The sequence below is a fragment of the Papaver somniferum genome, chromosome 11 (assembly GCF_003573695.1).
Source record: "Papaver somniferum cultivar HN1 chromosome 11, ASM357369v1, whole genome shotgun sequence".
In the NCBI taxonomy this organism is placed as follows: Eukaryota; Viridiplantae; Streptophyta; class Magnoliopsida; order Ranunculales; family Papaveraceae; genus Papaver; species Papaver somniferum.
The window spans coordinates 38,531,732-38,547,737 of record NC_039368.1 but is presented as its reverse complement, the minus strand read 5'-3'; the positions used below and the strand labels follow the sequence as shown (position 1 = coordinate 38,547,737).

General features: G+C 39.2%; 1 protein-coding gene and 1 pseudogene across 1 annotated transcript; one reads left to right on the top strand and one right to left on the bottom strand.

Annotated features, from left to right (window-relative positions):
- Window positions 1–6,197: 6,197 nt before the first annotated feature.
- On the top strand, window positions 6,198–7,971 carry LOC113320138 (metal-independent phosphoserine phosphatase-like). Its single transcript, XM_026568076.1, has 5 exons — window positions 6,198–6,311; window positions 6,551–6,725; window positions 6,867–7,109; window positions 7,210–7,285; window positions 7,461–7,971. Exons 1-5 carry the CDS (start codon window positions 6,277–6,279, stop codon window positions 7,676–7,678), a joined length of 747 nt encoding a protein of 248 aa, XP_026423861.1. The 5' UTR covers window positions 6,198–6,276; the 3' UTR covers window positions 7,679–7,971.
- A 3,696-nt stretch (window positions 7,972–11,667) lies between these two features.
- LOC113321500 lies at window positions 11,668–15,693 on the bottom strand (annotated as a pseudogene).
- Window positions 15,694–16,006: the final 313 nt, after the last annotated feature.

Genomic DNA, 16,006 nt, shown 5'->3' with positions numbered 1-16,006 from the left:
GAGGGCATGTACGACTGCCTCGTATTCGACGATGTTGTTAGTATGCTCTTTGAATTCTAACCTGAGTGCATGTACGATCCTTTCTCCAGTTGGGGTGGTGATGACAATGCCTATTCCTTATTTTTGGAACCATCAACGAAGACTTCCCATTGTCTTTGACTCGCGGGTTCGAGGACATCAATTAGATCCTTGCTTTCCTCGTCGGCTTCTGGCATTTCCCTAATCTCTTCATCGTTGTCCAGGGGGAGGTCTGCTAAGAAATCCGCCAAAACTTGGGATTTTTGGGAATGTTGAATTTCATGAATGATGTTGATTTGGTCCAGGTGGGTGTTCCACTTGGCTATTCTACCTACTTTCCCGCGATTTTGAGGACTGCTTCCAGTGGTGCTTTGCATGGGACGCGGATGAAGTGAGTTAGGAAATAGGTTCTCAGCTTTTGAGTAGACCATACCAATGCCAGGATGAGTTTTTCGATCTTAGTGTAATTCCGTTCCGCAGAATTGAGGGTCTTACTGACATAATAGATAGGTTGTTCTATCTTCGTATTGGTTTTGACCAACACTGCGCTAACTGCGTCTTCTGTCGCTGCTATGTACAATGCCAAAACCTCATCAGGATCAGGCTTCTGCAGGATCGGAATTGAAGCCAGGTGTTCCTTGATTCTTTGGAAGGCTTCTTCGCATTCTGCGGTCCATTCAAACTTACTCCCTTTTTTGAGAATATTGAAAAAATGTTTGCATTTGTCCGAGGATCGGGCAATAAATCTGCCCAAGGCTGCTAAGGACCCATTGAGCTTTTGCACTTCTTTTAAATTCTTCGGAGATGGCATTTCCACTATGGCCTGAATCTTCGCGGGGTCTACCTCAATACCCCTTTTTGTTAACAGATATCCGAGGAATTTCCCTGAGGTGACACCGAAGTGCATTTTTCTGGATTTACTTTCATGTGATGTTTCCTCATTGCTTCGAAAATATCTCTCAGGTCCTGGTGGTGATCTTTGCGCAGCCTACTTTTGACGAGCATGTCATCAACGTAGACTTCTAGGGTACTACCAATCCATGGCCTGAAGATAGCATCGACCATTCTTTGGTAAGTTGCCCCTGCGTTTCGAAGTCCAAAGGGCATTCTAGTGTAGCAATAAAGGCCATGCGGGGTGTAGAATGTGTGTGTAGTTGATCTTCTTCTGCCAGGGCTACTTGGTTGTAACCAGAATATCCGTCCATGAATGACAGCTCTTCGTATCCTTCCACTGCTTCAACCAGTTGATCTATGCTCGGCAGGGGATAGCTGTCTTTGGACATGCCTTGTTGAGGTTAGTAAAGTCGATGCATATCCTAACCCCTCCATTTTTCTTAGGAACGACGACCATGTTGGAGATCCATGTAGGGTATTTGACTTCCTTGATGAAGCCTGCTTCTAGTAGTTTCCGAAGTTCTTTTTCTACTGCCTTATGATACTCTGGTGCAACTTTTCTTATTTTCTGCCTGAAAGGTGGCGTGCCTGGTTTGATGCGCAGCTCGTGTTGGATTATTTTCGGATCAATCCCCGGCATGTCTCCTAACTTCCAGGCGAATACATCCGCGTATTCTTTAAGTAATTTGGTTAAGGAATCTTCTCTTTTTTCGTCCATTATGGTCCCTACTTTGATCATCTTCGGGTTTTTCTTCCGTTCCTATGTTGATTTCTTTTACGGGCTCCACTGGTGTGAACACCGGCTTCGGGTCCCCAAGGACTGGGACGTTCTTTAATTGCTATTTGGTATGTTTCTGTCCTTCGTTGGCTGCTGAAGTACTTGCCTCTGTGTTAAGGACATTATCATCTTTGTCAAGCCCTTCCTGTGGTTTCCTTGAGGAACAGGTCTATGGCCTTTTCTTTCGCAGCTTCTTTATTTTTGATCCTTCGGGTTTTTCGTGCTCTTCCTGTTCGTTGTTGATACGATCCTGAGTGGCTGGCACTCTTTTGCAGAGACCCGATCTCCCTTGATTTCCATCACTCCCTCGGGTGTAGGGAACCTGAGATATTGGTAGTAAGTTGCTGCCACTCCCTTGAGTTTATGTACCCACTTTCGTCCAATAATGGCGTTATAGGGGGATGGGGCGTCACCACGCTGAATCGTGTTTCTACTTTCATGGGCCCGGCGTTCACCTGCAACACGATGTCTCCCAATGGCTTTGTGGGCGCTCCGTTGAACCCGTAGATGGTGTAATAAGAGGTCATTAGCTGTTCATCATGGAGCTTCATCCGTTTGAAGGCGTCGTAGAATAGAACGTTCACTGAGCTTCCCCCGTCGATGAGGATCTTTTTGAGGTTACATCCGGCCACTGGTAGTGTGAGGACCAAGGGATCGTTATGGTCTTCCATATCTTCTTCGATATCTTCAGTATCGAAGATGATAGGTGCGTCCATCCACTCTCTTCGTGCTCGTCCACCTCTACGCCATCAATCTTATATAATTCGCAGTGGTCTTCGAATTGCTTTCGTAGCCTCTTTCCTATCTGCGCTGTAAGTGAGGGCCCTGCGGCTTCGGAACACGAGATGGTGTTGATTGTGCGGTTTCCCTCTGGAAGTTGGACTTGCTTGGTTCGTTTGGATCTGTCCTCGGTGACCTCCTTTCGTATGTATTGCTTGAGTTCGCCAGCATCAATCAATTTTTGGATCATTATTTTGAGGTTTTTGCATTTCGGTCTGGTGTCCATTGAAGCAATGATACTCACAGTAATCTTTAGACTTCTCGGTTCTTGGGGGCTGTTTTCCCTTAGACCACGGCCACTCCAAATTTTCCCTTCCTTTGATCTCTCGCAAGATCCGAGCGTAGCTAGCATTGAGCTTCGTGTAAACCTGATCTTCGAATTTTCGATCGTCTTTTCGTCGTTCATCTCTTCGTTCCTTCCTATCTTCGTGAGGCGTTCCACTGAGCTATTTCTTTTGGCCCCGCTGGTTTGTTCTGCGGAATTGGTACGGTGAGACCTCTGCGTTTGTGCCCTCGGGTTCTCACGCTGGATTTCTTCAAGACGAGCTACTTCTCAATAATTATTCGAAGATCTCCTTCTGTCTTAGGTACGCTTCCGTGGATCTCAACAAATAGTGGACTCATTCGGTCTAATCCCCACTTGTAGCAGTTGATACTTACTACGGGATCCACACTCCCTATGGCTTGGCAGATCTTGTGCCATCTGTTGGTGTATTCCCTCGTGTTCTCCTTGTAACCAATTGCCAGAGAAAAAAGTTTATCCATTCCGGTGTTGACAGCTTTGTTGTACATGTAGGTTCTCAAGAATTTCTCTGCGAGTTGATCGTAGGAGTTGATGGAATCAGGTGGCAGGTTGTCAAACCAAGACAAAGCCGATCCCTTCAGACTTGATGGGAAATATCTACAGAGGACGGCGTCGTTTTGACTCCATCGGGCTAAGATACGATTATAATACCGGATATGTGCCGCGGGATCACTGGATCCGTCATAGCATTCAAAAGTTGGGACAGGGCACTTTAACGGAATGGGGGTATTTGCCAGGCGATGAGTTAGGGGCGTGGAGTTAGCTTCTTTCATCACCTCTTCAAGCCTTCCTCCGCCTTGTCTGGCTTTTAACTGCCTGATCTCAGCCATCATCTCATCACGCAGCTCCTCCATTGCGCGGTAATATCCCACGTTCTCATGCTCAGTTGAGCGTTTCTTTCTTCGAACTTCACTGTCATAATAGTCTAAGTCTTCGGCGGCATATTCCGGATCGGATGCACTGCTTCCCCTGCGGCGTTTGCTAGGATGATTCTTCGGTCTCGATTAGGCTCTGGTGCTTTAGAATTTGCTTCGTCCAGTTGTTGGCTAGTCTTCGTGCTTTGGGCAATCCTATCTTTCAAGTCTTGGTTCTCCCCAGAAGAGCTACGGCATCTGCGTAGACCTGCTGGCTCTTTTTCAATTCTTCGAGCTCTACCATCAGTCGGTGGGACTGGTTTGATCCCTGATTGGGAGTTCCGGCTTGTACCCCTACGGCCATAGTTCCCCCTTCGTCTACTGTGTGTATTAAGGGTGGCAGGATCAGCTTCAATTGTTGGTCCCCCGGTTGAGCTTCCACCCGCGGTACTAAAACCACTGGTATGGTTTGATTCTGACCGTTGGTTGACGGCATTCCGAAGACTGGTGGATGTGCGGGCTGATGTGTCATAGATTCTGCCACCCCTTCTTTTGTTGATGGATTTGGTTTGAAACCAAAGTCTTGTTAGCTTCTGTAGCCTGGAGGGCCGCAACAGTTGCGTTGTTCTTTGTGGCTGCTGCTTTGAGAGCCGCGGCTGCAATGGAGTTAGTGTTCATAGGTGAGGTGATTTCCGCAGCATCCTGCCTCTGAGTAGCTGTTTTAGCTTTGTCTCCTTTCTGCTTGGGTTCATGACCGGGGTAATCCTCGGTGTCTCCTTTGATGAGGCTTTGGTTTTTCCTGCCTCTAGTATCTTTTCCATTTTTAATCTTTTTCTGCATAGGGGAATAAATAAAGAGAACCAAAGATATCCACGAGGATCGGGTTAGTGCCATTCGTATCCGCAAATTTGGAATAGAAGGAAATGAGCTGCCCAAGGGCCTTAATAAAAGAAAATAAAGACTCCATCTCTAGTTTTTGCAATACAAATCCTCTAATAAACAATCATGGACCTTGTTTTCAGACTACTTTTGAAAAAGAAAACTCTTGAAAAGGCAGATCCGTCGCGAGAACTCATGAATCTGGATTATTAAGTCTTAGTTTTAAAAGAAAAGCCTCACGTGCAAATCTGTGATAGATAGCCGTGGATTTGTCTGCTTTGAAATGGTGTTTGTGAAAATGAAGACCATGAACCCAGAATAAAAAAGGTTTTGAAAGCACGCTGAACCCAGAATAAAAAAGGTTTTGAAAGCACGCTGAACCCAGAATAGGGCACAACCATAATGCGCGTTTAAGGTGAAATCACAGGATAAGATAAATCTTTTACCGGGACAAAGTCCCTGTTTCTAGCGCCAGATTGTGAACACATAAATCACGAAGCCATCCACGTGTTCACAAACAATATTCGCATACATCCTAATTCTAGAATTGTACGTATGCGTAAAGGGGATGATTATATCGATTCATCGACTCGAAGCCTTCGGGCTTGTCATTGTCTAGTCGAATATTATCATAAATAATGTTCGTATAAAGGAATAAACCAAGAATCAAGTATAAATGTAAAGCATATGAAGTTTAACGCTGAATGTAAGGTGCTGAAATGTAAATAAGACATATTTACGTGGTTCGGCACTAAGGCCTACATCCACGGGGATGGTGTTTCACTATGTATCGAATGGTTACAAAGATAGTTGAATGACTTTAGAGTATACATAGGTCTGCGGAAGTAGGGGGATTACTTACTCTTCCTATTTCTCTCTCATATATTCTCCTATAATTGCTCTCAATTGGTCGCCCCCTTTTTCTCTTAGTGGAGAGGGGTATTTATAGGGTTGGAGCGTGGGTCCCATTTCTGAGGCGCCATTATAATCTTATCTTCTTGTGCTTTGTGCCTATTACGCAGAGGTCTTCGGCATATGCTGCGTCCTGAGCTTGATTACGAAGGATTATCCTCGCCTCTTCCACGAGCCGATTGACACGTGTATATCTCTTTGGTATTTAATGCGGGTAGATGGGTGTCTGCTCGTGTCAGACAAGTGTCTCTTTGTCTTGTCACATCTGTGTCAGCCAAACTTCCTCTCGGCCGTTGATCTGGGATCTTCCTCGGGATTGGGTGTGATAACACCCAAGGGGTATTATCTGGTGCTCCTCTGAGCCATCATACCTCTGTGATCCTCTGTCCCTGACCGTCAGATCTGCTGACCGGTGACATCTTCTGATGAGATGCTTGCTATCATGTTTTGCATGCCTTCCACGTATCTCTTTCTGTACACGTGGTGAATGATGAAAGGTGTACATACATCCACATAACATGGGGTTTGGAATCCGACACTGACACTACATGTTGCCATTTGAGTTTCCTCCAAATTTGTGGGCAGATTCTCAAATATTCGATGAATCACTATTTTGATTGATTAACTAATAATTTGGTAGGTTTTCTCTCATTTATTTTTTCGTATCATTGAATATAACGTTATTGTCATCAATAATTCAGCCCCAGGTGTCTTTCAGAACGTCTTTTTTTCTCTATAAATACATCACTAAGCTTCAATACCATTCATTCTTAAAACAAACCTACTGATTATATACTTCTCTCTCTTTCTTCGAATACCATAACCTTCCTACCACACACACTAGTAGCTAAATCAAAATGGCAACTTGTGTTGTTTCATCAAATGAGTCTGCGTACGTTTATACAGTTCTTTTCTTTTGAATTTCCATACATAATTCCAAATATTTATTTTTGTAATTTTGTTTTTTTTGTTTTATTCGTTTTTTTCTTGATCAGTACATGTTGATAATAACCAGTACGTACTTTCACAAACGATGAATGCACCCATGGTTTATTTTAATTTTTCCGTGAAGAACTAATTTGTTAATGGGATATATGGCTCATTTATCTGTTATTTGTATAAAAATATCAGAATCAACGGCATGGTTGGCATGGTAGCTAACGTTGAGGTTCCAACCGAAGTTACACATAATGTAGCTGAGATCGTCCTAGTTCGACATGGAGAGACCACATGGAACAATGCAGGAAGAATTCAAGGAAGCTTAGAGTCCGAGCTTAATGAGGCTGGATGGCAGCAAGCCGATGCAGTTAATATCCCTCCATAACCTATATCAATTCATTAATTAATTAATTCCTAAAGTAATGAATACAGCAGAAACATGCATGTTTGCGCCCTCTCTTTTTTTAACCTGCCATGTGCAACGATGTCGTTGTTGATGTTGTTACAGATCGCTGCTAGGTTAGGAAAAGAGTTGAAACCTGCTGCTGTATACAACTCCGACCTCAAACGTGCTAAAAACACTGCCGAAATGATAGCCAAGACGTGCCATATCCCGGAGGTGATAGAAGTACCAGATTTGGAGGAGAGGCATGTAGGAAGCTTACAAGGCTACTACTGGAGTGAGATTCAAGAGAAAGAGCCTGAGGCTTACCTTGCTTTCTTCTCTTCTGATAAGGACCTTGAAATCCCTGTAAGTAAAAAAAAATAATGATATACCTAGGCTAGTTACGTACAATTTCACTAAGTACCACAGTATGACATAATTTTTCATCTAATGTTTTCGCATGTAGGGTGGAGGAGAGAGCTTTAATCAGCTTTGTGAGAGATCAGTTTCTGCTCTCGAAGAAATTGCATCCAAACACAAAGGTATATACTATATATATAATATATGTATGAATCTTAAATAACTAGCCTATGTGCATGGTAGTGAGATCACTCTATCTGCAGACGCACTGGCCTTAAATAAAAGAACCGCATAATTTTGTAGCCATTATTTAATTGTTTTTGACTCCAGTATTTTCTTGTACGTACGTACCCACAGGTGAACGAGTCATCGTAGTGACACACGGTGGTATTTTAAGAGCCATTTACATGGCGGTTACTGGTGAAGCCAGTGCAGGAAAAATATTGAACGCTTCGATAAATGTAGTCCATCTCACTGAGAAGAAATGGGTATTCAAGACATGGAGTGATGTTAGCCACCTTAATAAAGTCGGATTTCTCCAACGTGGATTCAATGGGGATGCCTTTCAACACTAAATCTACCCATTTATATAATTATCTACGCGAGTACTTTAGAAGATTGAACAGCGGGAGAAATTATGAAAAGAGATTGTGAAGATCAGATCAGGATCAATCATGGAGTCGTTGAGTATAACCATCCAAAATTGATCCTGAACAGCGCTGATTATTTGGACATTTGTCACACGTATGTTTGTTTGAATAAATTAGATAGCAACCTATTATTGTGTACCACGAGTTATCCAAGAATGTATATTTTTTTGGGTTGGTTAAATTTGCTCATGTACTTTTATAAAAAGTTTTTGCTTGAACATTTTTCTTTTTCTTTTAATTATTTATTTATTTTTGATAAATTTCATTCATCGTAAAATGGTGATTACATGGACTTGAAGAACATCAAGATCAAAGATCGAAATACAATTAAAAAGTACTAATAAAGAGTAATTCGTGAAGAGAAATAACAAACTACCAACAAGAGTACCAAGCAATCCGAAGATTGAAAGAATGGTTTTGAGATTATAATCCAACCATTTTGATAGGGTTTTTTTCTTCTTAAAAAAAAGATCTTCTCATAAAAGTATGAAAGTAATATGCCTAAATTCTTGAATCTTGATCACCACACACTTGAACTTCCACCTAAAATCTCCATTGAAATCACAAAGAAACGTCATGAGAACGCATAGAGAATCTCCATACAGGAGAAGGCATAAACAAAAAGGAAAAAACACTCACACGAACACCATAAAAATATCCTAAAAACAATGGAGATTGAAACAAAAACTTCAACCAACCTAACCTAAACTACTAGCTATCTAAGAAAATAAGAAAAATGAAAGAAATGATTAACCTACTCAGATCTAGCCCAAAATGGACTAGATATGAGCATTAAGCTTTAATGATGGTGAGGGTCGTTTTAACTTTTGAGAAGGAGCTAGAGATGAGAGAGAAACTTAGAGAAATTTGCACACCCTTATATATGAACAATTGAATTTTTGGTGAAGATTTTATGGTCCATGTCTAACTAATCCCAGAGGAAGTTCCTCCTCAAAATCTTTTAGTGGATCATAAATCGGGGTTTTGAAAATCTTTCTCTTGTTGTTGTTTATCTTCGTTATAATTACAACATGGATTTGTTGTACACGCATCATAATATTGGTAAGATTATTACTGTTTATGATGTTGCACCTTTTCTAATCAAAATTTGGTCTAAAAAGATGAGATAGACCCATAATCGAATGTTACCTTATTTTCTATTTTTGTTAAAAGGAAAACAAATTGTGATCCAAGGAGAACAAAAATCGTAGTCGACTCGGTAACTGGGATCAACTCATTAGAAATTTTATTACTCGGCCCGAACTATCCTTACAAAACTCTTCACACGCCACGATCCCAGAAGCTTCATTAGCAACCCTAGAAAAATGTACGGTCTCTTATATTCATCTTCTGAATGTAACTTGACTCCAAATCAGAGGTACAGAAGATTCCATTAAAGAGGTGGAGAAGATGCCACTCCCCTTGATAAATTAACCCTTGAACCTTCATATCGATGTGAGTTTTTATAAATTCAGTTAATCCAAAAGTTTCAATTAATGAAACTTCTCCAACCCAACAATCAAAGCAAACTGAAATTTCATAGCAATTTCCTATACACCATCTTATATCATCTTTCAAGGATTTCCATGCCCATCTTAAACCTGGCCGCACAGAAGAAAAATCCCATTTATATATCCATTGTCCATTCTTATCCTTGTACTTAGCTGCAAAGAAAGCTGCCCAGTCTTCTTTAGATTGCAATATCTTCCACATCATCTTCATAAGTAATGCCTTGTTAATGACACCTAATCTTATTATTCCCAAACCTCCTTATTGAAATGGATTACATACTTTTTTCCAAGATAAAGTAGTACTTTTCCTCACTTCTCCATCTCCAGACCATAAGAAATTTTTCATAATTCTTTCACATTCTTTGATTACAGAGCAAGGCCATCTATAAACAAACATATTATATAACAGGAAATAAACAGGTCCTAGAAATAATGTATTAGAGAGAGTTTGATCCAGTTGACTGAGTCAACTATCTGTTTGGTCCATTTTCAAAAAATATTTTACAGTTTGGTCCTGCAAATTATGGTTTGGTCCTAGGGTGACGTCATGGATGAGGTAATTGTCATTGTGCGATGGCATAAATACCTTTTTGGGTCAATATATATACGGAAAATATCTTATTTTCAGATTCACTTTCTCTCTCTTCTTTAGTTTTAGATCTAGTTTTTTTTCTTCTCTCCATTTTTTCTCTGCTGATGATGAAGAAGATGAAGATGATGATGAACGATGACATTTTTAGGTTCTTTTTCTCTACTATTGTTGTTGTTGATGATGATGATGATAAAAACGATGAAGAAGATGATGATGAAGTTTTTGCCTCTTTTTTTTCGTTTTTGTTGTTTGCTGCAGCCATTGAAGATGATGGAGACGATAAATATGATGAAGATGATGTTGCTGATGCCAAAGACGATGAAGATGATTTTGTTTTTGTTTTTTTTTTGAAGACGATGATTTTGTTGTTGTGGTTGAAGATGATGATGAAGCGATGAATATGATGAAGACGACGAAAATTTATGCATTTTTCTTCGTTGCTGCTGCTGCTGCTGTTGAAGATGATGAAGACGATGAAGTTAATTGATTAGAATGAACTCTGGTTTTTTATGGATTTTTTTGTGTGTTGTTGTAAAGAATGAACTATGTTTTTAGATCTTGAATTATTAGGTGTTCATCTGAAAAAATGAACTCAATTCTAGGTTTGAATTAGTTAGTTTTGATAGGTGTTCATTTTTTCGAATGAATTCTGTTTTCTTATATGTTCTATCAAGTGTTCATTTGAAGAATTAACTTTGTTTTCAAATAAGTTTTATCAGATGTTCATTTGAAAGAATGTACTCTGTTTTTTTGTCATAATACTTAAGTTTTGTGTTGTGTTCATTTTCCAGAATGAACTCTGCTTTTTATATGTGATTTAGTTTGGTTTTGTTAGGTGTTCATTTGAAAGAATAAATTTTAGAGTTCATCAGACAGAATGAGCTGCTATAAAAAAAAGTAAACAAAGTTTTTTAGGTTTTATCAGGTGTTCATTTGAAAGAATGGACTCTGTTTTTTCGTCATATTAATGAAGTTTTGTGTTGTGTTCATTTTCCAGAATGAACTCTGTTTTCATATGTGGTTTAGTTTGGTTTTATTAGGTGTTCATTTGAAAGAATGAACTTCGGAGTTCATCAGACATAATGAAATGCTACAAAAACTAAGTAGAAACTAACACAGAAGGGTACTTTGGTCCATTTAATATATTTAAATAATTATGGACCAAATGGAAAAGGTGATTTCTGAAAGGACCAAACAGACTTCGGACCACCTAAAAAAGTACCAAACGATATTTTCTCCACATATATATTGGATAGCTACTTAAGACAGTTTTTATCAGTACCAGTCTATCTTGAAAAGAAAGTAACTTTCCCATCCAGGCAGCTAAACTATTCTGAAACATGTTTACTATGGACCAAACATTTGCAGTTTTAACTCTCCCAGGCATTAAAACTACTCTCAAGTACTTGTCAGGAAAGTCAGTAATTTCCATTTGTACAATACTAGCAATTTGATTCTTTCTGGAAGTAAGAGTGCCATCAACAAAACACTTACTTTTTGATCTATTGATGCATTATCCTGAGCTTTGCTGATAATCTCTCAGTAATTGAAATAGATTCTCCAAGCTCCTTTTAGCTCCATTGCAAAAAATGAAAACATCATCAGCAAATAGTAAATGAGTAGGGTAAACTCCCTTTCTAATCACCATTGGTGAATTCCAAAACCATTCTTTCAATCTTCGGGTTGCTTGGTATTTTTGTTGGTAATTTGTTATTTCTCTTCACGAATTACTTTTTATTAGTACCTTTTGATTGTATTTCGATCGTTGATAATCTCTATATTATCATGAATGAAATTTTAGGAGATTTATATATATAAAAAAATGATGTATATAAAAGGTTGTGCAAGCAAAAACTTTTTAAATAAGTAGAAAGTACATATGCAAATTTAACCGACCCACAAAAATGTACATTCTTGGGTAACTTGTGGTACACAATAGTAGGTTGCTATCTAATTTATTCAGACAAACATACGTGTCACAAATGTCCAAATAAACAGCGATGTTCAGGATCAATTTTGGATCGTTATACTGAACGACTCGATGATTGATCCTGATCTGATCTTCACAATCTCTTTTCATAATTTCTTTCGCTGTTCAATCTTCTAAAGTACTCGCGTAGATAATTATATAAATGGGTAGATTTAGTGTTGAAAGGCATCCCCATTGAATCCACGTTGGAGAAATGTGGCTAACATAACTCCATGTCTTGAATACCCATTTCTTCTCAGTGAGATGGACAACATTTATCGAAGCGTTCAATATTTTTCCTGCACTGGATTCACCAGTAACCGCCATGTAAATGGCTCTTAAAATACCACTGTGTGTCACTACGATGACTCGTTCACCTGTGGGTACGTACGTACAAGAAAATACTGGAGTCAATAACAATTAAATAATGGCTACAAAATTATGCGGCTTCTTTTATTTAAGGCCAGTGCGTCTGCACATAGAGTGATCTCACTACCATGTGTGTGATTCATAGTATATATTAAGATTCATATATATAATGTATATACCTTTGTGTTTGGATGCAATTTCTTCGAGAGCTGAAACAGATCTCTCACAAAGCTGATTAAAGCTCTCTCCTCCACCCTACATATATATGAAAACGTCAGGTGCAAAATCATGTCATACTGTGTGTGGTACTTGGGTGAAATTTTAACTAGGTATATAATTACTTACAGGGATTTCAAGGTCCTTATCGGAAGAGAGGAAAGCAAGGTAAGCCTCGGGTTCTTTCTCTTGAATCTCACTCCAGTAGTAGCCTTGTAAGCTTCCTACATGCCTCTCCTTCAAATCTGGTACTTCTATCACCTCCGAGATATGGCACGTCTTGGCTATCATTTCGGCAGTGTTTTTAGCACGTTTGAGGTCGGAGGAGTATACAGCAGCAGGTTTCAACTGTTTTCCTAACCTAGCAGCGATCTGTAACAACAACATCAATAACGACATAGTCGCATATGTCAGTTAGAAAAAAAAAGGGTGCGAACATGCATGTTTCCGCTGTATTAATTAGTTTAGGAATTGATGTAGGTTATGTAGGGTGCGAACATGCATGTTTCAGCTATATCCAAGATTCTAGCTGAGCGTTTAAAGGAAATGCTTCCTAAACTCGTCTCTAGCTTTTGTGAAAGGTAGACAGATTTTAGACAGTATTTTAGTTGCCAACGAATATCTTGATTCTAGACTTAAAAATGATATCCCTGGGATTGTTTGCAAAATCGATTTAGAAAAGGCTTTTGATAACGTTAAATGATCTTTTTTAATGGAGATTCTTCAAAAAATGGGTTTTGGTAGTATTTGGCAGAAATGGATCTATCGTTGTATTTCTAAGGTCCCATTTTCTATGCTTATCAATGGATCAACATTTGGTAAGTTTACTTCCAAGAAAGGTTTACGCCAAGGCGACCCTTTATCTCCATTTCTTTTTCTTCTCGTCTCTGAGGTTCTAACTATGATGTCTGTTAAAGCTGAAATGGAGGGTATGCTTGGGGTTTTTTTGTTCTTCTTCTGTTAATGCTTTCAAAGTCGGCCATCTCCGATTCGTTGACGACACTTTAGTGTTTCTGGATGATAATATTGAGCAAGTTAGAAATCTTAAATGTATTCTTCTGTGGTTTTAATGTATTTCTGGTCTTAAGACGAACTTTTCTAAGTGCAGTCTATTTGGTGTTGGTGATGTTCAGGATATTGAGGGGTTGGCTGAAATATTGGGATGTTTTTGCGATAGTTTTCCAACTCAGTACCTTGGCATGCCTTTGGGGGATAAAACCAACTCTACTGCTAAATGGGATAGAATCATTGAGCTTTGTAAGGCCAGACTTGCCTCTTGGAAGCGAAAAACTTTTACTAAAGCTGGTAAGCTTACTCTTATCAAGAGTGTCCTCCAAAGTATTCCTATTTATTCTCCATTCATGGCTCCCTCTAAGGTGATAAAATCTATTGAAAAAGTAATTAGAAATTTTTTATGGGATGAATCTTCTGAAACAAGAAAGCATCATTGGGTAGGTTGGAGAAATGTGAGTAAGCCTCTCAAGGTTGGAGGTCTTGGTATTAGAAGCTTAAAGCATTTACACAGATCTCTTCTTCAAAAATGGTGGTGGAGATTAGGCCGTGAATCTAAAGATCTATGGTCAAGGGTGGTAGCGGATAAGTATGGTTTTGCTGACTTAGGGTGGAGAATATGAAGCCTAAGGAAAAACATGGCTTCAGTCTTTGGAAAAACATTTATTCAACTGCGGAAGATTTTTTTAATAATTGTCAATTCAAGATAGGAAAAGGAGACAAAATAAGGCTATGGGAAGACAAATGGTGCGTTCAAGGTCCCTTATCTTCCCTCTGTCATGGCCTCTTCAACCTTTCTAGTACCAAAAACAAGTCTATGCCTCAGACTTACATTTCTGGAGGTGCTGGTTTAAATTGGGACTTGGTTCTGTGCCATAGAAGAAGACTTTATGATAGTGAGATTGTTGAACTCTCTATCCTTATTCCTTTGCTCGAGTCTATTGTGATATATCCAAATCAGGAGGACCAACTTATTTGGCTTGGCGATAAGAATGGTATCTTCTCGGTAAAGGCGGCTTATTTAAAATAATCACAAGGTAATACCCCTGTCATTCCCTTTCCGAGTTCTAAGGTCTGGTCTAGAGCTTGGCCTCATAGGACAGGATTTTTTTCTCTGGCAATTTTGTTTGAATAGGTTGCCAACTTTGACTAATCTTCTTCATAGACATACTTCCCTTGACTTCCCTAACCGGTGTTTCCTTTGTGGAAGTGTCGAAGAAACTGAAGACCATCTGTTGTTACAATGCCAATTATCTTCTCGTGTTTGGAACTACTTCATCACTACCAAGGGAGGTATTTATGTTATGCCCAATACTATTAGAGAGACTGTTGTGGGGTGGAAAAGTTATCCTCTCTCTGCCCAAGGAAATCAACTCTGGAAACGTCTTCCGGCGGAAATTACTTGGGGTCTCTGGAAAGCTCTCGACGATATAGCTGTTAATGGTAAAACTTTCAAACTCCATGAAGTTATTCGTGACATCGAAATTGATGCTTTTAATTGGTCAAAAAGCCTCGATTGCTTCAAGGGAACTATCAAATCTAATGTAATTTTGGGTTGGGAACAATTCTTTTTAAACCCACATTGAGTTAGCTTTTGGTTTTAGGCTGTAGTCCTTTTTCTAGGTTTTAGGCTGTACCTTTTTCTGGATTCTTCTGTTTTCTCTTTTTTCAATTTGTAAGGGTTTCATTTTCTTTCTCTAGCCTCCATGGATAGTTAGGTTTTTTGTATTCTTTCATTTTTTTAATACATCGTTACTTCTTTGCCGAGCAAAAAAAAAAACTGCATCGGCTTGCTGCCATCCAGCCTCATTAAGCTCGGACTCTAAGCTTCCTTGAATTCTTCCTGCATTGTTCCATGTGGTCTCTCCATGTCGAACTAGTACGATCTCAGCTACATTATGTGGAACTTCGGTTGGAACCTTAACGTTAGCTACCATGCCAACCATGCCGTTGATTCTGATGAAATTAGCCACCATTAGCAAATTAGTATTACACGTAAAAATTAAATAGTATAAGTACGTACTGTACTAGATATTATGTATATGTAAGTAAGCTACAAATGAACAAAAAGTAAAGCGCGATAAATCAAATCAATAACAACAAAAAATTGGAATTATGTATGGAAATTCAAAAGAAGTATAAACGTACGCAGACTCGTTTGCAGAAACGACACAAGTTGCCATTTTGATATAGCTACTAGTGTGTGTGGTAGGAAGGTTATGGTATTCTGAGAAACAGAGAGAAGTATATAATCAGTAGGTTTGTTTTAAGAATGAATGGTATTGAAGCTTATTGATGTATTTATAGAGAAAAAAGTGACCTTCTCAAAGACACCTGGGCGGTGAATTATTGATCACACTAATGTTATTCAATAATACGAAAAATAAATGACAGAAACCTACTAAATTATTAGTTAATCAATCAACATGGTGATTCATCGAATATTTGAGAATCTTCCCACAAATTTGGGAGGAGACTCAAATGGCAACGTGTAGTGTCACTGTCGGATTCCAAACTCCATGTTATGTGTGTTAGAAAAACAGTGATATGGCCCATGTGCCAAATCATCATGAAACGGTTGTTTC

Bases quoted from the DNA above. Each gene is read 5' to 3' on its own strand.
- LOC113320138 (XM_026568076.1), top strand. From the start codon at position 6,277: ATGGCAACTTGTGTTGTTTCATCAAATGAGTCTGC. The intron at 6,726-6,866 runs GTTAATATCCCT...ATGTTGTTACAG, and splicing joins GATGGCAGCAAGCCGATGCA to ATCGCTGCTAGGTTAGGAAA. The intron at 7,286-7,460 runs GTATATACTATA...ACGTACCCACAG, and splicing joins AATTGCATCCAAACACAAAG to GTGAACGAGTCATCGTAGTG.